We start from the raw sequence: 25761 nt of genomic DNA on the forward strand, positions 1-25761 counted from the left end.
TACATGTATTGCATCAACTCAGTTTCACAACTTATTAACAGATAACTAAACAGCACCATTAAGACATCTAGTTTTGAAGCTGTGACTGTGATTGGTTCTCTGTGGCCACTGGCTCTGTTTCTGGCAACTTTTACTGTCAACACATTTTGACAACCCCACCAGCCAGCACAGCTACAAGTTAATACTTGAAATTTAGGTCTGCAGGGACATATAATGTAGCAAAAAGATTTGTTTCCACCATGCTTTTATAGAGTCAGACAATCATAATTTTTAACCCTTAAACTTCAGCTCAGTTCAATTACAACCATAGAAACTACTGGTATCTGAATGTTACTATTTTATTACAAAACTTTTATTTACAAAATGGAAAAATAAATGACTAAAGGCAGGCCATAGTTAAATGTTTTTTTGTTTTTTTGTTTTTTACCCAGTGATTGAAGAAACATTAAGCAACATGCACTCACACATCAGGATATGCAAACTCTTAAAATTCCTGTTAGTAAAACTTTAATGTATTCACAATACTTGTATATTTATGAGGATAGGGACAATTCATGGTTATGTACAGTAAGTTTAATATTAACAGTTGCTCAATTTTTCTTTAATATTTGGCTTTCATCAATACAGTAGTGAACAATTTGCAAGTAAGAACTGCAAATGCTTCTCACTATGCTGAATTCATAAGACAAGTGGTTTGATACCTTTGCACTAAACAGAACAGTCAGAACTCCAAGTTTATATTAAACTGAAGCCTTCATTGTGATCAATAGCTTGAATCAGTTTACATCGTAGAGTTTCTTTTTCTGTATATTTTGGGAGATCTAAAAGATTAAAACAGGTATGGGAAACCGGGAGATAGCTCTCACCACCTCCTGTTGACTGGATGACTAGTTTCAGACTCTTCATACCAAGAATGGGAATGCGATCACTACCTGTCAAAAATACTGCCAAGAAAAAAACGATTTAGACAATAGTCCAGTGACCACAGCCCAGCTTTGCATGAACATCCACCCACCATATGACCCTAATTATTTTTACAGGAAGTACTCAACAGATACTTGGTGAACAATGTTGGAATTGACAAAAGCATTTATAAATCCTTTTTGAAAAAGCCATTTAGAGAACTGGTTAAATTAGTGTTTTGTTTTTGTGTGTGTAAATGAAAACTTTCAGAAGTTATCTCCTGCCATATGGATCCCAGGTTCTACTTTTTACTTTGAAACAGGATCTTGGCAACTGTATTTCCAGCAGACCTTGAACTTGAGTCTTAGGGGCCTTTGCAAAAGCGGTACACATTCTTAAGTGGGTAAGTGGGGAGTGTTTCCAGAGAGGAATACCCTAGACCATTTTTATGAATGGGAAGAAATAGGAAAAGACATCAAGCCTTGCCCTGTAGCATAGGACCCAAGTTAGGTTCCCAGCACCCATATGGTGGCTGTTCACAACCACCTGTAACAACAGCTCCAGGGGATCCAACATCCTCTTCTGGCCTCTGAGGACACTTGCATACATAACACACAGATACAACAATCTTTAAAAAAATTGCAAAAACTAATTTTAAAAACTGGGCTAATATTTTGCAATTTGTAATGATTAGATTCTTGTCTCAGAATATGCAGCTGGTTGGAAATACTTACATAGAAATTGTTTCTTCTTTTCCAGTGGTAATTCATGAAACACTTCCCAAAAAATTTTTATCGTGGGATGTTCTGCCCAATACTCCCCTTTGTATTCTGTATTCTAAAAAGAACACAACCATTTTTTAGCAACAAGAAATATACATTAAACTAGTAAAGTGGCTCCTATAAACCCTATCATGGTTGAAGAGTAGGAACTACTGTGATCCTGTATTTATAATCTGAAGCTACTAGTTCCCAGGAAAAGGGAAGAACAGATCTAAAATCGCCAGAAATGTTTGTGCAACACTATCAATAAGGATTCAAACAGTGTGAAAGGATTATTAAAATACCAACATGGAATTTTAGACAAGTTTCTTTTACTATTTCCAGGAAGAGAAATCAATCAGTTTGTACTTTTTTTTCTTTTTTAAATGAAAATGCTAAGAGCAACAGTGGCAATGTTGTGTGACAGTTTCTGAGATGGCCCGTTACAGTCTCCTACAAGTCTTTTTTGTAGACCCTTCCCTACAGGGATGGGCCGACCTTATCACACCAATTTAACACTAGATTTGCTAGGGAAACGGAACCCAAAGTCTTCCTCAAACACTGGTTGGGGGCTCCTATAGCACTTTGCTGAGCACCCCACCAGTGCCATCCAACACTCAATGCACTGTGGGTAGGAGGGGCAGGGGTGTCTTCAGAGCCACAGCAACGAGCTATACAAAGGGCAACAGCACACAGGCCAGATTTCCAACAACAAGCCATGTTTTACTCTGACAAGTAAAGCCTGGTTTTTCCTTACCTTCTCCAGTTCTTTCCAGTCATAGTTTGTATTCCCAATAACCATAGCTTGTAATTCATTAGGCTGAAAAAGTAGAAGGACTTTTCCTCCACAGACCTTATGAAAGCCTGCATGGAATGCATCAAATAAAGACGCCACTGATTTATTGAATATGTAATCCACATAGGCATCGACGAACTCTTGCCTAGAAATGAAACCAAGGCACAGATACACAGATTACACACACATTTATGGAGAATACCCAATACTGTCCAATTAAATTTTTGCTCCTCCACTTCTTGCTATTTTTCAACTAAAATCAGAAAAGTTAAGAGTTCAAAGGGACACTATCATTAGGGAGAAAACTAAACCAAAACCACACCAAACCCAGGACAGTCATGGCTATGTAGAAAGAACCTGTCTCAAAAAAAAAAAAAAAAGAGGCATGATTATTCCTCGGCTATTTGTAGTGAGAGGGGAAAAAACTGGCTATCAATAATTTCAAAATATATCCAAATCACTGAGAACTGTTAAGAAGTACTCCTGAAGGTGATTTCCCACCCTTTGGCTCATTAGCTGCCACCATTTCCTCTGTCATTTGTCTTTGTTTCTTCATTCATCATCTTTTTATTCCTTTACAGCTTAAAGGGGATTTCAGTAGCAAAGGCATATATATTACTTTCCCAATAAACACTCAGTTCTGTTTGTTTGTTTTCGGACTGTTTTGAGACATGGTCTCATGGAGTCCTGGCTGGACGAGAGGCTGAGGTGCTGGGAATAAAGGCATCCCCACCACACACAACCTACCGTACTGTCTTCTTTAAGCAGCGACAGGTTTCTAGGCACACTAGGCAATGCCCACCAACCCTTACCCTGCCCCTGAGGCCATGCCATCCACTCACCGGTTCTGTCTGTTCACGGCTGTGTCTGCACCATTCGGAACCAGCTCTTTTACTTCGGTTGCACCGAAGTTTTCAACTGTGATCTATTAATTAACAAACAATTAGAAGGTCGATGTCAGACCCAAACCTGCAATACTTTTAAATGTAACATTCTTTTCTCTCCTTAAATGTGCAAACTAACAAATCTATGCTAAAAAGAGCCTACTTAAAACTAGGCATTAGCGCCTCAACTAGGCCCCGCCTTTTCTAGTAGGCTGATACTCTACTGCTACCCGGACACATCCCCAAGTACTTGGCCAGCTGAACACAGGCAACCTGAGCACTTCTCCCAACCCAACAGGCAAACCAACCACTTCAGAATGCAACAAAATCGCAGGAAGTACGTTTTCCTTGGAAGACTGAGCGAACCCCATCTCTGCATTCACACCAGCAGCACAGCCTTCCACGTGACAACAACTCTCCCATCTTCCCTGTCGTGTTTACTTGACAGGGACTTATCAGTTACATATTCATTGGGTTTATAAGGTGATACATTATTCCAAAACCTTTTCTTTCTCCTAATAGTCCATTTTTTGTATCCACAGAGAGCTATGGGAATACATTCTTGCTTTCAGTGAACTATCTTGTAAGGGATAAATACTTTGTCAAAAGGATAAGAACACAATTTTACCACACCACACAGAAGTCATCTCAACACAATTATACTATTCCATACACAATACATCAACCCAACGAAAGGACAAGTAAGAAAGTAGACAAGAAAGTTCTGAAAGTGTATGGCAAGTGGCTCTAACAAAAGGGCAGAGTATACGAAAGAATATTGCATGATGCAATGATATGAACAGTGGAGTAACTGTGCGAAGGGAAACCATAGCAGCTACAGCAATGACTCAGTGGATAAAGTGCTTGCTTTGCAAAACTGAGGAACTGAGCTGGATCCTCAGCACCACTGGGCACATCAGGCCAGCCAGGCCAGCAGAGGCAGCGACCTCAAGCTACAGTCTTAAAAACTAAAAAGAAAACGAGGACGACAGCCCAATGTCACCCTCCAGCCTCCACTTGCCCCACATGGGCAAGCCAATCATTGTACACACACACATACAGCACACCTCATACACATACAAATTAGAAACAATAAACTTCAGGAGGTGTTGAGATGGCTCAGCACCTGCTGCCAAATCTGGAACTTGAGTTCACCCTAAGACCCATACACTGAAGGAAGGCTGACTCCCTAAGCTGTCCTTGGAGCTCTACATGGTCAATGTATGCATCTGCCTGTGCATGCATCTGTACACACACACCACTTTTTTAAAAAGAGAAATGATGTCTTTTATGTTCTCATAGCTTTTATTGTACAAGCAATAAAAGGAGCTGGAAGAAATGTTTGATAAATCAATATTCCTGAATATATACAAGTGTATGTATTGATAAATAAATTAGGACTTAAACTTCACAAACCTCAATATTTTAGTCAACTATAATACTAACAAAGAGTCAAGGAATCAGGCTGGAGAGATGGCTCAGTGGTTAGGAGCACTTCAATTCCCAGCATTCACACGGCAGCTCCCAACTGTCTGTAATTCCAATTCTAGGGGATCCAACACCCTCATACAGACATACACACAGGCAAAACACCAATGCACATACAATAAATGAATCATTAAAAAAGTCAAGGAATCTTAAATTGACACAAGTGAATCTACAGAAATTAGAAAGCATTCTAAGGTTCCTTCCCCATTCTTCCTCTTCCTCCTCAACATTCGTCCCCCCACCCCACCCCAAAACAGATCTCACTGTATAGTTCTGGCTATCCTAGAACTCAATATGTAGACCAGACTGGCTCTGAACTCAAAGAGATCTGCCTCTGGGGGTTAAAAGTATGTACCACGAGACCTGGCTATTATTTACTATTATCTTTATTATTTTTAATGGTTAGTTTACTTTTTCTTGAACTTCCTCCCAGATTCACTCTTACCTCACATACTGTCCCTGACTTTTGTGAGGTTTTTATTTTTTAAAGGAACCTATAATCTAATTCTGCCCACTGCTGTGTAACACTTTCCTCTGAGATCAAAATACTTCATCCCTCAGGGGAAGTTCCTTGAGCAAGAAGGTAAACACCAGCTGGGCGGTGGTGTTAGGTACAACCTTTAACCCCAGCACTGGGCAGAGGCAAGTGGATCTCTGAGTCTGAGGCCAGCCTGATCTAGAACTGCCAGAGCTACAGACAAACACTGTCTCAAAATGATAATAATAATAATAATAATAATAATAATAAAGAAGGCAAACAACTTAGCTTCAGGAAGTCCCTGAGACTAATCAGATTCACTAGGATCCTTCTGCCAAAGCAATGAAAGCTAGGAGAACCTCTCAGACAGAAGGCATCTGAGCTGCAGAGAAGACTTGAAAGCAGACCAGCTGCCTCAAAGAAGTAGAAACCACGAGAGCTGTCTGGAAGATGTCTAGACCAATCACTTGGAAGGGACGCTCTCCAACTGCTGAGCTGCCTGCAGGCTGTGCAGTGTGCTCCAGGTTCCCAGCTCTGTGAACTGTCAGTCATGCTGGGGTGGCCTTGGTGATACTGCTGTCACCGCTGTGCCTGTAACTCGCTACCCATATTCCTGTAAGTAACCCTAACAAAACTCACCAGCTCACCAAGTTAGACTTTGTTGTATCGGTACACCTTGCCAGGAAAAGTTGTCATACGGCACCCAAACATAAAGTACTCCCGTGTATGGGATCATCCACTATGGAGTACGGTGAACCTACCAAGAGTCATCCTGTAAAGAAATCTGACCTCCCTTCAAACAGAAGCCACCAAGTTAGGTGTGCAGGTCTGAGTGTGTGTATGTGCCTGTGAGTGTGGGTGCCTGTGGAGGACAGAGGCATGGGCCCACTCAGCTAAGTCAACGGCAACTGGGAGTTTCCCAAACGGAGGGCTGGAAACTGCTGCAAGAACAGGAAGTGCTCCAGCCCCAGGAAGGTTTCTCTTGTGAGAAAAAAATACACAGTAATTTTACTTCAGCTTAAACATGTATCAAATTTCCTTACAAATACACCATCCACATGCCAATCCTGTAAGGACCTAAGATGTCTGGCAGACGGCTCATTAGGAAAAGCTGCTTGCTGTGCAAACCTGAGAGCCTAAGTTCAATTCTTGGATCCATGGTCAAAGGACAGAGCCGACAAGAGAAAGAGAGAGAGAAAGAGAGAGACAGACAGACAGACAGACAGACAAGGATGGACTCAATGAGAAGCAAACAGACATAATGGAGGAATCAATCTACTGAGTAGTTTAAGTTCACTAGTAATACTCTTTTGTTAATCTTTCCATCTCTAATCATTCCTATATCTACAGGCTCAGAAATGAATAAGTCTCCTGAATTTAAGATCCCTTATTATTATAATTAGCAAAGTATATAATTACTGAAATCACACAGCTGGTGAATAATGACTGACATGCAATTAATTCAGTTTATCTGTATATTAAGGATTAAAACAATCTCACAAAACAATCTCACAGGATTGTTGAGAATAAAATAAATTGTGCATGCATTGTGGCTGGCATACAGCAAATGTTCAATAAATGTTAGCTGCAGGGTTAAGAATTCCATTTATGGGGCTAGAGAGATGGCTTAGTGGTTAAGAACACTGGCTGATCTTCCAGAGGACCTGGATTCAATTCCCAGAATCCACACAGCAGCTCAGAACCTCTGTAACTCCAATCTCAGGGCACCCTCTTCTGACCTCCATGGGCAGCAGGCATACATGATGTGCAGGTATACAAGCAGACTAAACACCCTTATACACACACACACTGGAAAAGAGAAATCCTAAAGCACAGCTGTTAGAAAAGGCCACCCGCTTTCTGTTCATCTTACTGTGAAATTCAGACAAAACGTTTCCTCTATGTCATCTTCTGGATAGTCCAGCAACTGCTGCATGCTTCTGCAAAAAAAAAAAAAAAAAAAGTGCTTATTTAAAGTAAAACAGGTGATTTTGACAATTATGCTTATCAATATGTCAGACTTTCCATTATTGAAACAGTGTTTGTTTACTTAAAAATGTTAACAGAACAACAAAACATGATTATTTCTAGAAAAAAAGCTTTCTCTGGACATTCCTCTCCTCTTAGCCCCAACCCACCCTAAGCTTTCTGAACCACTAACCTCCCAACATCGGGCATCAACTCTTTCAGATCATCCAGGGATGGCTTCCGTTTCAGTAGTTTCTTATATAAAGCCAAAGGAAAATGGAGGTCCACAATAGTAAAGTTATAAATTGCTAATCCACAGATAACACCAATTAAATGGAACAAATCACTGTCTTCAAATGTCTAAAAATACAAAGAAGAAATAATAAAAGACATCTCTTCCAAGTTAAAAATCTAGATTTTTAGTACAAAAACACAATCTCCATAGTAGGAAAATTCTGACGACACAAAATTAACAAAAACAGCTCATGGCCATCACTGGGTACATTTCCATTTGATACTGTTTTTAAAAACTTGCTTAGGGGGCTGGAGAGATGGCTCAGTGGTTAAGAACACCGGCTGTTCTTCCAGAGGTCCTGAGTTCAATTCCCAGCAACCACATGGTGGCTCACAACCATCTGTAATGACATCTGGTGCCCTCTTCTGGCGTGCAGACATACATGCAGACAGAACACTGTATACATAATTAAAAAAACAAACAAACAAAAAAAAAACTTGCTTATTAGCCAGCAGTGATGGTTAATTCTAACATTTGGGAGGCAGAGGCAGGTGGCTCTCTAAATTCAAGGCCAGCCTAGTCTACAAAGTGAGATCCAGGACAGTCAGGACTACAGACAGGCATATGGCTTCACAGCTGACTTTTTTTCCAGAAACGTTAAGCACTTCCATGTCATTAAACATAACCCGTGGACTGCTAGGCTTGCCTATGTTGGGTACGGCCCCAAGTCTGATCCCGAGCACGGGACGAAACAAGAGGATGATTGACAGATAATAAAAGCAAACACTTAAAAATGTGTACATGTGTCTGTGTGTGCATGCCCATGTGTCTGTGTGTGCATGCCCATGTGTGGTGGCTGATGACAACCCGATGTGTCACCCTCAAGAAAGCTGTCCACCTGCTCTGAGGAAAGGCTGGGGGTCAACAGCTGGCCTAGCTTGTCTGTCCCATGAGCTAGAGACCCTCCTGCATCTGCCTTCTACCTAGTGCTGGGGTCTCACACCACCAAGCCTTGCTTTTGGTTAGTTGTCATTTTTTGAGACAGGGTCTGGCCTAGAACTACAAGTCTAGATGTAGTCAAGCTGCCCTCAAGCTCACCTCTCGAGCACGGGGATTGCAGGTGTGAGCCACTATACCTGTTTTTGCCAAGCTTTTTTTAAAAATAAAGATTTATTCATACACCATTGGTTGTATATCTAACATGGTTATATCCTAAAAATGAAATAAATGACTCAACAACTTAAAATTGTATTTTCACTAATGTAACATTGGTGCCACCGTTTGGCTATGTTTTTAAAGCCTAGAACATTTAGTGGAACTAGCAGAGTGCTCAGGGTGTGTGACAAGGCTCTAGGCAACACCTCAAAGCTGTCAGTAGACAAGATGAGACAATGTGGGGTGGCCTCAGTAAAGATAACAACTGCGGCAAACTGAGAAACACAAGATCAAACACTACACTGTAACCACTGGAGGGTGCTAGAGAACAGTGAGTCTATTCAAGAACAGGTACTGAACAGGCTGACCCCTTTCCTGGTAAACTAGACACTTATCACATAATGCAGAGGGTAGTTCTCTATAAAAACATCCAAGACAGTGTAATTATAGTGGCATTATTTTGTTACCCCTCAGGAATTATCCTCGGCACTGAACATCAGTAACTGCTACCCTCACACAAGACAGCCAGCCTCCTGCAACAAAGTCTACACACACACACACACACACACACACACACACACACACACACACAGAGCGAGAGCGAGAGCGAGAGCGAGAGCGAGAGCGAGAGCGAGAGCGAGAGCGAGAGCGAGAGCGAGAGAGAGAGAGAGAGAGAGAGAGAGAGAGAGAGAGAGAGAGCGAGAGCGAGAGCTGGTAAAGACCTTAAGTCTTTGTTGGACACAGGGTACTAGTAACTAACTCTGCCTTTGACACAAATGTGTCAAAAGCAGTCATAGCCAACAGGTGGCTTCCTATATGAAAATGTGAGGTGTGAAGATCTGCTTCACATACTACAATACTGGCCCTTAATCTAAATTGTAAGAGACATCAATAATCCCTAACGCTAAATGAGTTTACCCTAGGAGAGAAGCTAATATAGCGATTACTATTCAATTATCCAAACTGAAATACAGAGAAGGAAAATTCGGCTTTTTTTGCTTTTTTGGAGACGGGGTTTCTCTGTGTAGCCCTGGCTGTCCTGGAACTCATAGAGATCCACCTGCTTCTACCTCTCAAGTGCCAGGATTAAAGGCATAAGCCACAACTGCTCATCAGCATTTTTTTTTTAAATGATCAATGATGATTCTTTTTTTTTTTTTTTAAAGATTTATTTATTTATTATGTACACAGAAGAGGGTGCCAGATCTCATTACAGATGGTTGTGAGCCACCATGTGGGTGCTGGGAATTGAACTCAGGACCTCTGGAAGAGCAGTTGGTGCTCTTAACCTCTGAGCCATCTCTCCAGCCCCGCTCATCAGCATTTTTAAGCTGATTGTTCCTCAATTTATTTTCTTAGTTTTTTGTTTTTTGTTTTTTTTTTTTTTTAAAGATTTATTTATTTATTATGTATACAGCATGTATGACTGCAGGCCAGAAGAGGGCACCAGATCTCATTACAGATGGTTGTGAGCCACCATGTGGTTACTGGGAATTGAACTCAGGGCCTCTGGAGGAGCAGTCAGTGCTCTCAACCTCTGAGCCATCTCTCCAGCCCTATTTTCTTAGTTTTAAATATATAAAAATCAGGGTTCTGTTTTGACAATAAGTCTAAAAGTTCATAACTTCAACTTGTAATAAAGCAAACTTCTGACGAAAATATGTTAGGAATCTAGTCTTCCTGAGTGAATTTGATACATAGGGTATAGAAACAAAGATATAAAGAAATAATTGTGGTAGATGGGCATTTTACCTTATCTGAAAACCAAATGAGCCTGGAATCTTCGTAATACCGAAACATGCCATATTTAGGATCCAATAATTCCCTCATGATGAGCAAGAAAAACTCTTTGCGTACACCTCCTGCATCAACAGCATCTTCTCCAACAAATATAACCTAAAACAGGGCAATGTGAACATTGAATGGACGGTAAAGAAATCAAAGTGCATTTCAGAGACCCTGGAACATTCTCTTTATTGCTAATAAATCTTAGCAAAAAAAAAAAAAAAAAAGAAAGAAAGAAAAAAAAAAAGAAAAGAAAAGAAAGCACAGGGTTGGGGATTTAGCTCAGTGGTAAAGCGCTTGCCTAGTAAGCACAAGGTCCTGGGTTTGGTCCTCAGCTCCAGGGGGGGAAAAAAAAAGAAAATAAATAAATAAATCTTAGCACTTTATACTTTCAAACATTAAACATGTGATTTGATTGTTAACTTTCCTGGGGCTCGAGAGCTGGCTCAGCAGTTGCTGTTCTTGCAGAAAACTCAGGTTGCTTTCCCAGCACCTACTTGGCTCACAACTATCTGTTAACTACAGTTTCCCAGGATCTATCCAATTCTCTAGTCTGACCTCTGCAGGTGTCAGGCCACACACGATGCACATACATGGAGGCAAAACATATAGAACCAAGTAAGTCTTGATTATTATATAATCAATTATATAATTAAAAAAAAAACCAAACCCACAAACACTTTCCAATACACACAAAAAGCCTAAAAAGACCTGAAACAGATTTTAAATAGAAGCCTCAATGCATGTGAAGCGGCGCTCACTTACTTTGAGTGGCTTTTTGTAATCTATGTTCTTGGTTTTCCTGAGGACTTCCATTGCATCTCCTACAATATTCTCTCTGCGAACCACTAGAATTAAGCAGGGATTCACAGATTCAATCACCGGAAGAAAGAGAGAGGAGACATTCTGTCTGTGGGCCTGGTCAATAGCCATCTAGAAAACAAAAAACAACAACAAAATCATCTTTGCTTTACTTTGAGATAGTTTCATTTAACCTAGGCTGGCCTTGAATTTGCTATGTAGTTGACTATGGAGGTTTGAGCATGTATCGTTCCCATAGGCTCATTCATGTATATGAGTATTTAGTTCCCAGTGGCAGGCTATTCAGGAAGGATTAGAAGGGTGGCCTTGTTGGAGGAGGTGTGTCACTAGGGGGTGGGCGTCCTGCCTACAGATTAGAATATAAAACTCTCAGCTACTGCTTCAATGCCATGCCTCCGTCATGACGACTAACTCTAAAACTGTAAGCAAGCCCCCAATTAAAAGCTTTCCTTAATAAGTTGCCTTAGTCCTGGCGTTTCTTCAATAGCAATAAGAGGGAGGATGGCCATGAACTCCTGCTTTGCTCCACTTTCCAAATGCCAGATTAGGGGCGGGATCACATGTAAGTACAACCATGCTCAGCTATTTTATTTTAGTTAGCATAAAGCTTCATTGTGATAGCCTCAATCCACACACACACACATTTTTTTTGAGGCAGGGTCTCAAAGCTGTAGCTTTATGTGGCCTGGAACTCACAGACATCGACCTGCTTCTGCCTCTCAAGTGCTAGATTAAAGGCACGTGCCACTCTGCCCAGCCTCTTTCATGAACTCGTTTTTTAAAATCTTCATTATGAATAAAAAAGCTCACTGTAAAAGGGAAACAGAAAGGAAAGGAGGCATTCTGAAGGCAGAGCTCAGCGACTGAAGCCAGTCAGGGCTGTGCAGTGAGATCCTGTCTCCCCTACCTCCCCCTGGCCCCCAAACACCAAAAAAGAAATAAAAAACAACGACAAAACTATGACCAACCTCAAGCAAATTTTTTCCTTCCTTCCTTTTTTGAGACAGTCTCTCTATGTAGTCCTGGCTGTTCTGACCTGGCTACACAGACCAGATTGGCCTCTGAATTCGCAGAGCTGAGATTAAGTGTGTGTGTGTGTCACCATGCCAGGCCACAGGCAATTTCAAACTCTCTCCCATTAAAGTGATGAAGTGCTTCCAAGTCTGATATTATCTCGACTTTCATTCCCTCCATCTTTTCTCAAGTAACGTGAATAAAGGCTACATTACTCTATTTTTATTACAGTTCCTAATTAGGAGGTGGGGGAAGGTTTATTTTATCCTACAGCTTACAGTCCTTCATGAAGGGAAGCTGGGACAGAAGCTTGAGGTAGGAACCTGGAGCAGAACCTTAACAGAGTTCCTTTTGTAAAATAAGCAGCTTTCACATTCCTGTGTGTTATAGCAGTCTTCACAGTTACACAAGGCACTAGGCAAAAGACAGTCTACAATCCTGTCCCCATCCATTACTACGCGTGCTTCTAATACTCGAATGAACGAATAGCCAGAGACAACTTCTGGAAGCATCCCCAAATCAAATTAGCACTGTATAGTATTTACCTGCATCTGTAAGACTGCATCTGTTTGTAACAGAGTAGTTTTTGCTTGGGCATCAAATACAAATGGATATGTACAAATTGTCACAGGGATATCTGCCAACTGGAAAGAAAGAAATTAACTTATTAGTTCAAGCTGGTTATGGTATGTGGGCGCTGTCAATTTTGGTAAAGATGATCATCATACTCTTTGTTCATTCACTGGTATGGTTAGAAATTATTAAAAAGGGCATATTCTCTCGCTCTCTGAGGTAGGGTTTCTCGGTATAGCCCTGGCTGTCTGGGAATTCACTCTGTAGACTAGGTTGTCCTCGAACTCACAGATCCATCTTGTCTCTTCCTCCCAAGTGCTGGGATTAAAGGCGTGTGCCACCAGGCTTGGCCTAAAACATTATTTTGTGTAGGTATGTATGAAGGCATACTGATGTCATTCGTGGCATGCTTGTGAAGGTCAGATGTGAGTTCTTTCCATCAGGTGGGTCCTATGGACTGATCCCAGGCTGTCATGTTTGGTAGTAGGTACCTTTATTTGCTAAACCAATTGCTGAAACTTTTACAAAAATCACATTTTAAAATTTTTATTTTGTGCTTGTTTGTGCATGCATGCCATAATGTGTGTATGGAGGTCAGAGGACAACCAGCAATAGTTGGTTCTCTCCTCCCACTACGTGGGTCCAATGCAGGTATCTTCACCCACTGAACCCATCTCCATGTTTCTGAGTCTTCATTTCTATACATCACTATGGATCTCTGTTAGGCTCAGTGGTTCTTAATGTTCCTCATGATGTGACCATTTAATACAGTTCCTCATGTTGTGGTGACCCCCAACCATAAAAGTATTTTCGTTGCTACTTCATAACTGTAATTTCGATAACCTTGGAATTGTAAATACCTGATAATTCCGATGGTCTTAGGCGACCCCCATGAGATGGTCATTCGACCCCCCAAAGGGATAGCGACCTACAGGTTGAAAATTGCTGGTTTAGCTCCTACAGGGAAGTCTATGTGCTTGTAATATTTCAAATCCTAATCATGTTTTCAAGCTGTTTTGACCTCCCCTTCCCCAATACACACTCTTATGCTGGGACTGTGCATGGAGCCTTGTGCACTGAGCCATCCCTGATACCAGCCCTATCTTTTCATAGTTATGTGACACTCGTCTGAAGAAGTTTATATATAGTTTATATAACTATATATAGTTTATAATTTAAGCTAACTAACACTTCCTAAGTTCGGGAAAACCACACCAAACAATGCCTAAAGCAAAACATAACACATAACATAAAAGAAGTAAAACAATACCCCCCATTCTTAAAAGAAAGCTTAGGGCCATGCATTACTCAGGTCCAAGTACTAGAACTAGTACCTTAATTTACATAGTAAGGTAACACACAGGATAAAAACAATTTTAAAAAATAGGTAATTTTACTTCTCTAATACTTAACTCTATTAGGTAAGCATTTATAAAATTTTAAGATAAAATTGTATTCTGGAGAACATACCACATTTTATATTGGAAGACAAGGAGAGTTAATCTTGTTAGGAGGTATCATATAGGTGTAATGCTAAACAACATGACTTTTTTGTTGTTGCTGTTGTTTTTTCCTAAGATAGAGTCTCACTGAGCTCACACTATGTAGCCCAGGCGGGCCTCAAACTCAGTTAATCTGCCTGCCTCTGCATCTCAAGTGCTGGGATTAAAGAAGCAAGCAATCATGCCCAGCAACAGCTTTTCATTTAGAAAACGTTTGTGAAATAATAATAGACAGAATAACTTCTATAGACCTTTTTTCCCTTGCTTTTTTGAGACAGGGTTTCTGGGTGCAATAGCCCTAGAACTTGCTCTGTAGACCAGGCTGGCCTCAAACTCAGAGATCTGCCTGCCTCTGCCTCTGCTTGGATTAAAGGCGAATGCCACCACCACCCGGCTTAGTTTTACATGCACATTAAAATACAAAAATCACCAAAAGACCAATTTGACTCTTTACAAAGGAAAAAACAGAACATGCTTCATGAAAAAGAGACTTGATTGCACCCAACTTACCTCGGTTAGTCCATGGCTGACATCCTAAGACAGCAATGCAGAATGAGGAAAGAGCAATGTTAGTGTTCTAGTTCTAGTCAACAAGTAATTTATATATCGTTACAGCCAAACATTGATCTAATGAGGCAGGAAAGAAATCAACAAAAAAGTTCACCATTCCACAAGACCTTCCCACCTCTGTATCTATATATTTAAGATGTTTGGGTACTCTGTACCGTGAAACTAGTAAGTCTGAACATAATGAGATCTGATTTCAGCAACTAAATTTCCATGCTTGCAGAATTTACATACACTAGCAAACTAATTCTTAGCCTGATACTTCTTTATGGCTGTTTCTTTACCTGGAAAAGGGAAGAAATGTTTCTCAGATTTGTCTGATCTCAATGAAGTAAAAATGCTTACTACATTAAAATATTACACGAAGCAAAATGAGAGATAAGCTGCCATAAATTGTTATGGGACAGACAACCATAAAGATATAAGGTATCTTATGGTGGTTGGCTTTTTTCCCCTTCAAATTTCTTTATGAAACAGGGTTTCACTGTATAGCTCTGGCTGGAATGAAACTTCCTATATAAGCCAGGAAAGCCTCAAACTCAGAGATCGATCGGCATGCCTCCGGCTCCTGTGTTAAAGTATCATCATGCTCAGTCTGTGTCCTTGCATTATTTGTTTATTGTTATCGAGGTGTAAGAGAGCGCAGGTGTGCCCACGGGGGTTAAGAGATTGGCTGTACAGCGGTTCTCTTCCCAGCGTTGTGGGTCCTCACGTTTGCATAGCAAGTGCTTTACCCAACTCTGAGCCAGCGTGCCAGCTCTTAGTGTTTCTGAAAACAACATGAACTTAAAATAAAAAACACAACACAAAGATACAGGTTGCTAAATTGTAAAAACACAGTATTTATGAAGGAAAAATAATGCAAGTTTACTTAAGAGGATAGAAAGAAATGTATACCTTTTTCCTTCCAAATCCAGGAATCAAACCCAGGGCTTTGCACACACTAAGTCAGTGCTTCAACAGTGAGCCACAGCCACAGCCACATCTGGACAAACTTGTTTTAGGAGGGGTCTCATGTATCTCATGCTGGCCTTGAACTCTTCTCTTCCTGCCTCCTGGGATTGTAGATATGTACTACCATGTTGTTTTATTTGGTATTGAGTACCAAACCCAGGGCTTCCACCAACTGAGTTACGTGCTTTCTTACTGAGTGCTTGCACACATGCTCAGGGTTTACACGTCTAAGTACTAAAATCTTCAAAAATATGCTACTAAATCTGCACCTGGTGACTACAGTAATGAATTAACTTTATCCAAACAGAAGGCATTTGCCCTGGGCTATTATGGGTCTTTGGAATGACAGCGATCTTTAGCTGCTGACAATGTAAATAATATGACTCATGATGCAGACTTCGGCCATCTGATAGTTCTGCCTTTAGGACGTTCAGACATGGAGCTGGAGAGATGGCTCAGCAGTTAAGGGCACTTAACTGCTCTTAACACTCGAACAGAGGACAGGGGTTCAGTTCCCAGCACCCACATGGAGCCTCATAACGGTCTGTCACTTAGGGCTCTGGGGCCCCCTAATCTGACCTCTACAGGCACCCCCGTAGCATGTACGCGCACGCACACGCGCACACACACACACACACACACACACACGGTGTACATACATACATGAAGGCAAAATCTGACCTCTATAGGCACCACAGGCGCACTAGCACACACACACACAATACGTACATACATGCAGGCAAAAATACTCATATACACAAAATTTAAAACAGTTAGCCACATTATGAGAACTGATGGACACCCAATAAAAACACTGGGCACAAGTCAGCCCCATTGCTTAGCAATCTTCTGAGCACTATCAAATAGCAATACCAGTAACTATTTATGACTTTCCATGAGGAAAGGACAGGAGCTACTGAAACCGTTCTTTAAAGTCTTAACCTGACCAGTTTTAATTTGTATTCTTAGTCTGTAATAAACTGCACTTGGTTGTGTAGTAGTTCTTTGAGTTCTCTGAAAACTTACAACAAATGATAAAACCAGAGAATGGAGTGGGACATACCCCCTCCCAACTTGGCAAATGGTTATAAGAAATAAAGACAGTCACATGTGTTTTTCCTCCAATTTTGTAGGTGGCTAAATTCTAACATGCTTTGATAATTGAGAAGAACTCCCTACCTGGGGAAGTTAAATATCAGTGTGTCCTCCCAATGCTGGTCTATCCTGATGTTACACCTGCCCATCTATCATACTAATGAGCATGCCAGGTTGCTAGATCAATCACTATCCATAAATTCCCTAGGACAAATTTAGACACACAGTACAATACTGTATGAACAAAATTTATAACTTACAAATATACAACATCAAAGAAAAAAAACCCCACAAATCCCACCCCCAAAAAGTCACTTAACTCAAATCTCTATGTACTTCAAACATGACAAATCCAACATGGACCTTTCTTTTCTTTTGAAATAGAACTAGGAAAGCGAACTTCTGATCATTTTCTGCCTCCAATTCCTGAGTGCTGGTATTATAAGTATGTCCCACCACACACAGATCATAACTTTAAGTTTTACTTTTAATGCATTTATTTGAATGTGTGTGTGTGTGTGTGTGTGTGTGTGTGTGTGTGTGTGTGTGTGTCGGGGTGCATGCATGCCACAGCATATGTGTGAAGATCAGAGAATAACTTGTAGGAGTCAGTTTCTTCCACCACATGGGTTCCCAGGAGTCCAATCAGGTCACCAGACTTGGTGGCAAGTCCCTTTAAGTCCCTTTACCAGCTGAGCCACCTCACTGGCACAGGTCATAACTTTTCCAAAAAAAAAAAAGGAAAGGAGGAAGAAGGGGAAAGATGGTGCAACAGGTAAGAGCTCTTCCAGAGAACTAGGTTCAATTCCAAGCATCCGCATGGCAGCTCACAACTCCAGTTCCTGAGGACCCAAACACCATCTTCTGACCACAGTAGGTACTAGGTGCACAAGTGGAGCCCAGATATACATAAAAAGCAAAACACCCATATATATAATAAAAGTATGTTTTAAATTGCATTTTATTATTTTTAAACTGTGTGTGGGTGTCTGAGTGTGGGCACAGAAAAGGACATTAGATCCTCCGGAGCTGGAGTTATAGGTGGCTAGGACCTGAACACAAGTACTCTGGAAGAGCAGCCAGTACTCTAACTTGCTAAGCCACCTCTCCAGCCCCTTATCATAACTCGTGATAGGTAACTATATGTAACCTGCAATGATGACACAGGCCTCTAATCCCAACACTGAGAAGCTGACGCACAACATTTTTCCAAGGTTGAATCAGGCCTGGAGCAAGAATTTGTCTTCAGAAAAACAACTACTCCCTTACCCTATAAACCAAACTGGCATTCATGTTTGTGATATATAAATACATATATTTTTGCATATGCATAATTGTAGTTCCACACGAATATACATATCATCACAAAATAACACAAATATCTTTAGGATACTGTTTTTGTTTTTCGAGACAGGGTTTCTCCTAGCTGTCCTGGAACTCGCTTTGTAGACCAGGATGGCCTCAAACTCACAGAGATCCGCCTGCCTCTGCCTCCCGAGTGCTGGGATTAAAAGCGTGCGACACCACGGCCTGGCTAGGATAGTCTTTAAAACTTTACTAATACTGTGTGAACGCAACTCAGTATTAAGACTAGCAATGAAACTGGGATTTTTTTTTTTTTAATTTCAGAGAGACGTCTTTAAAAGTACTGTGTAAATGCAAAAGTGTGATGAACTCTCTTTAAAACAAAGGAAGAACCGGTTGGTGGTGGCGCACACCTCTAATCCCAGCACTCGGGAGGCAGAGGCAGGCGGATCTTTTTTAATTTGAGGCCAGCCTGGTCTACAAAGCTAGTTCCAGGAAAGGCGCAAAGCTACACAGAGAAACACTGTCTTGAAAAACAACAACAAAAAAAGTGAAAGAAAGAAAAAAAAAAAACAAAAAACAAAGAACTAGATATAGTGGCATGGCCTTTAATCCCAGAACTCTGGAGGCAGAGGGAGGTGATCTCTGTTGAGTTCAAGGCCAGTTTGGTCTACATGGCAGGTTCCAGGCCAAGCAGGGCTGTCTCAAAGGAAAAAAACAAAAACCAAAAAAGCGCCAGCTTCCTGCAATAATATCACAATCATTAAAAAATGGAGAGGTAAGAACTATAGTATAGATCATAAAGAATGAGAAACAAAACAAACAAAAACCCTAAAAAACTATAGCGCTCTATGACCTCATTCTTATCAGAAAATAATGAACAAAATAGCTCCTTAATGAGATTTAGTTTGATTCATCATGGTTTTGTACTAAGATTCGTTTGGATGACATGACTACCAAATTTCATGCAAATATTGAAAGACAGGAAGGGAGAGAGAGCCTATTAAGATGGTTTTCCTTTTCCATCAGGCTGGCCCAGAACTCACTGCCTCAGCCAGTGAATACTGAGATGACAGGAATGTGCCACTGTTTGGTTCTCAAGGGACAGTAAGTATCTGGTTACTAAAGACCTTCAGTCACATGCCAAGAAGTTCATCCATATGTGGACAATATCAACAATCTGAATTAAATTAAAACACAGACTCAGTGGTCCCAGGGCTCTCTCCTGCTCCTGAAGCAAACATCTCACAGTATTACTAAAAGACCCGATATCTATTATTCTGAACATTAGCGAAGAAGTAGGTAACCTTATAGAAAATAAGAAGAGTGCAAAGTCCAAGCCACATCTGCATTTTCTCTAGAAAAACACAATCTTTACTGCTGGTTTGGTGTTGGGAGAATATCTGCATATATGCAATGCATTATTGCAAAAGAATGCACCACTTGGAATAAAAGCTATGAAAATACTTGTTTGGCACGTAAGTTCCATCTCCCAGTGCAGAGACGTACCACTCCATAGGCTTGCTGTTGGACCCAGTTGATATAGTCATTCCTTATGTCTATCAATTCTTGTACTTCATGTATATAAAATTTGTCATACTGTATAAGCTGTCCTGATTTCTCATTTACCTAAAAAAGAAAAAAGAAAGAAGTGTAATTAACATTAAATTTAGAAAGTACTTAAAGCAGAGAGTAAACAGCTCTTAAACTGAAAAAAGGCTTTGGAGATTTCTTTGCTAATATTCTATGGAAAAAAACAATTACTGAGTGCCTACTATATATGCAAATTCCTTATAAGTGCTATGAGAGACAAAAAAATCTTTATAGGATGTGATATCTACCTATATACAGTACCCCAAGTCTAGAACAACCACAACACACTATAAAATGTAGAAATCAGAAACTCTATGGACTTCAAGTTGGCAAACAGGACCTGAACTGTAATGGCTAATGCCTGATAAATGTTATGCTATTTAATATTTAATTAAACAAGGTTTTAATTATTCTTCTACTTTCAGTTTGTTTAAATGACTGTACACCACACATGTGGGGTACCTTTGAAGGCCAGACAGAATGAGTGGTCGGATCCCCTGGATCTGCAGTAAAATGCAATGAAGAGCAACCTGACATGTGTGCTGGGAACTGAACTCGGGTCCTTGAAAAGAGCAGTGCCTGTGCTCAGGCAGTGAGCATCTCTCCAGTGCCCGATTATGTAAGGTGATGTCTGAACAGGATGAAACCAACAAACCAAGGCTGCAGATTCACTGAACAGATAAGCAAGTACACAAAAAAGCTAGTCCCTAGTGAAGAGCACACCATAACCAATACTGGGACAGTGACATGTCTTCTGCTGATGTATGCAACAACTGAGAACCTTTTTATCAGGCAAACTAACCCAAATCTGATCAAGACTTACATCTAACTTCTGGTTTGCAGACAACACAAAGGGCAGACAAGCACCTTACTAAGGACACAATCACAAAAAGCCCCACCGTGGAACTTCCACAACACTCACCACAGTTCTTCAAAAAGACAAGGAAAGAAATTAAGGGGGGAAAAGGGGTAGGGGTTCTAAAATGAAAAGTGGGGGGGGGGTCTTGTACTAGGTCCTGTAAGATCGTTTGGGGGAGGGGGGTAAAGGAGCCTGCTGCTATGCCAGACAACCTGATTTGGGTTTCTGGAACCCATGTGGTAGAAGAAGAGAACCAATTCTTGGAATTTGTCTTCTGACCATTCCATAGTACCTGGGCAACAGACACACACACACAAAGACACAGACACAGACACACAGTTTTTTTTTTTTAAGAGACCAGAGAAGTTCTAGTGGTAGGTACAGAAGAAGCTTACAAAGTCATCCTCCTGATGGTAACAATGGCAAATTCTTGACTATAGATAATATGTTTTCTTTCCCTAATAAAAGAATTAAACTAAAAGTCAGTCAGAGAGGTACAAACACAAACTTCTAATGTCTCCTATAAGAGAATTATCATAACTAATAAGTTGCCAAAGTTATGGAGTAAAAGTTTAACAGTTAAAATTTTCAGCTTAATTTCTCTATCAAGAAAGCTTTGAAAATGAAACATTTAAACTGTATACAATTAAAAATATGAAATATGGAGGACTATTTTTAAAGATTTACTTTATTACTTTATGTGTATGAGTATTTTGCCTACATGTATGTCTGGACCATGTGCACGCCTGCTGCCGATGGACATCCAGAAGTGGGTGTTGGATTTCCTGGAACTGAGTTACAAATGGTTATGAGCCACCATGTGGGTACTGGAAATTGAACCAGGTTCTCTTCAAGATCAACAAGTGCTTTTAACTATTAAGGAAGCTCTCTAGCTGCCTAGGAGTATTTCTAAAAGGATGTATAAGACCCATGAAAACTACAAAACATTAGAGAACAAAGAGACCCAGATAAACCAAGAGGAAGACTATGACCACAGACTGCAAAGGAAAATAACAAGCCTTGACAAACATGTAAACAACAAAATCTAACTGGATTCTGTTTTAAAGAAACAGTGATTTAAAGAATAAACTGCTGTAACTGAGGCAACCTAAATATGCCTGGACACTGTGGGATTATAATAAATTTCCTTAAGAAAATAATGATATTGCTTTTCTGTAGACAATGACTTATCTCGGAACTGGAATATAAAAAGTGATCTATGCATGGGGTGACAGAGATGGCTCAGTGGTTAAGGTCATTTGCTGTTCCTGCAGAGGGACCTGGATTCTGCTCCTAGCACCCACATGGAGTCTAACCCCCATCTGTAACTCCAGCTCCAGGAGATCTAAATGCCCTCTTCTGGCCTCAAAGGGCACCATGCATGCATGCATATATCTAGGTACATGGTACGCAGACATACATGCAGAGAACACACCCATATACATAAAATAAAAATTAAAAAGAAAGAGTGATATGTAGTATAGTCACAAATGTTTCACTGAAATGTACAGATACTAACCGATAAAGAACAAACAGCATAGGTTAACAACTGATAAATCTAAGCTGGGGAATATAGGTATTCATTATATTTGTCTTACAATGTTGCAGTATGTATGAAAACAGTTAAAATAAAAATGGAAAAGGGATGAGGCCAAGCATGTAGCACAATGGTAGAGGCCCGCTTAGCATACAGGAGGTTCTGGGTTCAGTAACATACTTATTACATTACAGACACACAGACACATTCATAAGGAAGACAAAATTCAGAAGTGTAAAGATTAAAAAAAAAAAAACAAAAAAAAAAACAAAAACAGGCTGGGTGGTAGTGGTGCACACCTTTACTCCTAGCAGTTCAAGGCCAGCCTGTTCTACAGAGCAAGTTCCAGGACAGCCTGGGCTACACAGAGAAACCATCTCAGGGGAAAAAACAAAAAAAAAAGCCTGAGAAAGGAGAGACTAGACTTGTAGGCAAAGGAGCATGAGTTAAATAAAGGAGACAAAATTAATATATCCTGGCTCTAACATCTATTCCAACAAGAAAGACACATGAAATAAAACTGGACAGAAGACACAGCTCAGAGAAAGCTGGGTTAAACTGTCTAGGGAAGCCAACCTAAGTGGAAACTGCCCACTCTGAGATTAGAATAAATGCTTACCACTGTTGGAGAAAGTCTGGACTGTTTTATTAAGGAACTGACAAGAACTGACCGATGAGGAAATAATTTGGAGCCAACGAGTTATAAAATCAGTGAAATTTTGAAAATTATTCTGTTGGCTCAGTAAGATACAGAAGAATGAGAGGCTAGCTAGGAAATGAAGCAGAGTCACAATGAGATCCAAATTTCCCAATAAGAAGACACTCAGAGACCACGACAGCTAAACGGACAAAGTTAGTTTGTCTGTTGTTTTTTTTCCCAATACTTCAGATCTGGTGAACAACAACAAAAAAATGTCAGTAGTAACACCTAGAAATCAGAAGACATCCTTGGCATGGCAGGAAGTGGGAGCTGGGGAGGATGAGAGGGTCTTTGTAAGTTCAAACGTAAGGAGAAGGGGTGTGATTACAGTACTCAGGAGGGAAGCCAATATGAGATACTTAAGACGATGTCCAAAAAAAAAAAAGAGCAATGGAAAGACTGTGATATAATTGAGAATTGTTTCCTTTAAAGAAAAATGCTAAAGCAGTGGTAATAGTTAATTCAACATATATACTAAATAAAACTAACTTCCTAAGGGAAACAACAAAAGTAACTTTGTTAATGGCTCCTCTTTAAGCACAGTGAGTAAATCTACATTAAAAGCTTTTCTTGAGCAGAGCATGGTACCTTTAATCCCAGCATTCAGCAGACTGAGGCAGGCAGATCTCTAGGAGTTCCAGGTCAACAAGGGATACGGAGTGAGACCTAGTCTCAAAACAAAGCAAAACATCCCAACAAAGAACCCAGTTCTTAGGGAGGCCAGATGGCTCACCCAGAGAGGCCTCCAAGCCTGCCTGGTAAGTTTGACCCTGGGGATGTAAAGGAGAGGAAAGGACTGACTCCCCCAAGCTGTCCTCAGATCTTCACGGGTGTGCTGCAGTTCATGTACACAAACTAAAGAAATGGGACAGAAATCATTTAACTGGCATGGCATGGTGGCCCAGGCCTCCTAACCCCAACAAAAAGAGTGTCCATGAGCTCAACCCTGGTCTGAATAGTAAATTCTGGGCCAGCCAGGGCTGCAGTAGGACCATGTCACAAAACAAAAGCCAATGTATCAATGAAATAAACAGCTATTCCTAATAAACCTGAACTTCTAAGAAAGCAAAAGAGGGACAAAATCATCAGAGGTATAAATCTAACTGGACAATTCTGGTATTTTAATATCAATTTAATAAAACATCAATCACAAACCTCCAGAAAGAAGAAATGAACAGATGAGAAGTAAAAGGTACAAAGATAAGCATACAGTTCAGATTGCAATGAGACTTTAACACAAACCATCTCTATCTGCTGTACCTTTAGAGGGATGTGTAGTAATGAACAGACAGCTACTGTTAATTTTTACGAATTCCAAACTTTTGCTTTAAAGAGAAATTAGAACAAACACTGCCTATCACTTCTACAAAGAACAAGATCAGAACTTTTTTTTTTCCAATTTTTTTTTTTTTTTTTTTGGTTTGTTCAAGACAGGGTTTCTCTGTGTTGTTTTGGTGCCTGTCCTGGATCTGCATCTCGCTCTGTAGACCATTGGCTCTGCCTCTCGAGTGCTGAGACTGTACCACCACCGCCATCTTTAGATTTTGTACTACTTGTGTACATTATTTATTTCACGATCTTTATAAACAGTAATGCTTTTATTTTCCAAGTTATGTTTTTAATTCCTTTATTTTACTGACTGAAAAAAACATTTTGAGCTCTCCTGCTTTTTTTGGAGTGAGGTGGAGGGAGACAGTGCCTGACTACTGGTTTCCTTGAAACTAGCTATGCAGACAGGCTGGCCTCAAACTCGAAAGATCTGCCCATTTCTGTTTCTGGAAGACTGGGACTGAAGGTGTGTGATACCATGCCTCGCCATTTTTCCACTGTTCTCATTTGAGCAATTAATACAGAAGACTTACTTATTAATGGAGATGCAAAGTGTGAAATACTGCCTAGTCTTTTAATAGAAGCTGTGTGTCCTGCCCTACAGTCTTTTAATAGTAATATCATTAGCTGCACTATTTACTAAAAACACACACAATATCACACCTGCACACACACAAATTCACAACGGCTTTTCCTCAGATACTCATATTTATAAGTATAAATACAAACTACAAAAACAATAAGATCTGTGCATATAACATAACCCTTCAACTCACAATCTTCTTGCCTCAACACCCCAAGTACAGCTATGCCACTGGCCAGGCTCATATAATATTTTCTCCTCTTTTCTTCCCTTTTTGCTTTTGGTTTGAGACAGGGTCTCTAGCTATGTAGAACAGGCTGGCTTTGAACTCACAGAGATTCACCAGCCTCTGCCTCCAATTCTGGGATTAAACGTGTGCACAACCACACCCAGCTAACATCATACTTTAATATTTTTCAGTCTAAATTTAATGACTCTTGTTGAAAGTAATTCAGTTTTGATTATTCTTTAAAATAAGCATTTCTGTCGAATGTAAATACTTTTAAAACATTAAAAAACAAACCATAGTTTCCCCCCTCTCCCCAAACAGTGTTTGCAACCTGACTATTTTGTAACTATGAGAAATATCAGTTCAGGAGAGATGGCTCAGCAAGTAAAAGTGCGCACGGCTCTTCCAGAGGACACAAGTTTGGTTCCCAGACCCATCTGACTGCTCACAAAGAGCTGTAACTCAAGGTCCAGGAATTCGAATGCTCCTTTCTGGCCTGCATGGGCACTGCACTAAAGTGCACACAGTCACACACACTTTTTTTAAGGTATGCACATATATCAATAGATGTAACACGTCAAAATAATAAAAATTTAAAATCAGTGAAATGTTGACTTGGGGGGAATTATGACTAGTAGTTAATTCA

At 40.3% G+C, this 25761-nt stretch overlaps 1 protein-coding gene across 8 annotated transcripts in view; it reads right to left on the reverse strand.

Annotated features, from left to right (window-relative positions):
• Positions 1-322: 322 nt before the first annotated feature.
• Herc4 (HECT and RLD domain containing E3 ubiquitin protein ligase 4) overlaps positions 323-25761 on the reverse strand; it is a 78122-nt gene continuing 52683 nt past the window's right edge. For 4 of the 8 annotated variants that reach the window (XM_028881076.2, XM_028881077.2, XM_028881080.2 and 1 more), the window contains 11 exons: positions 19795-19914; positions 14875-14898; positions 12835-12933; positions 11219-11386; positions 10421-10564; positions 7472-7638; positions 7184-7250; positions 3303-3385; positions 2422-2605; positions 1638-1740; positions 323-944 (listed from right to left, as the gene is read on the reverse strand). In XM_028881076.2, coding sequence (XP_028736909.1) covers positions 736-944; positions 1638-1740; positions 2422-2605; positions 3303-3385; positions 7184-7250; positions 7472-7638; positions 10421-10564; positions 11219-11386; positions 12835-12933; positions 14875-14898; positions 19795-19914 — 1368 coding nt within the window. In that variant the 3' untranslated portion in view covers positions 323-735. Of the gene's footprint in view, positions 945-1637; positions 1741-2421; positions 2606-3302; positions 3386-7183; positions 7251-7471; positions 7639-10420; positions 10565-11218; positions 11387-12834; positions 12934-14874; positions 14899-19794; positions 19915-25761 lie in introns of those variants that run through there. The other 4 variants (XM_028881081.2, XM_028881083.2, XR_003735789.2 and 1 more) reach the window with 3 other exon arrangements.

The sequence above is a fragment of the Peromyscus leucopus genome, chromosome 16_21 (assembly GCF_004664715.2).
Source record: "Peromyscus leucopus breed LL Stock chromosome 16_21, UCI_PerLeu_2.1, whole genome shotgun sequence".
NCBI classification, from domain to species: domain Eukaryota; kingdom Metazoa; phylum Chordata; class Mammalia; order Rodentia; family Cricetidae; genus Peromyscus; species Peromyscus leucopus.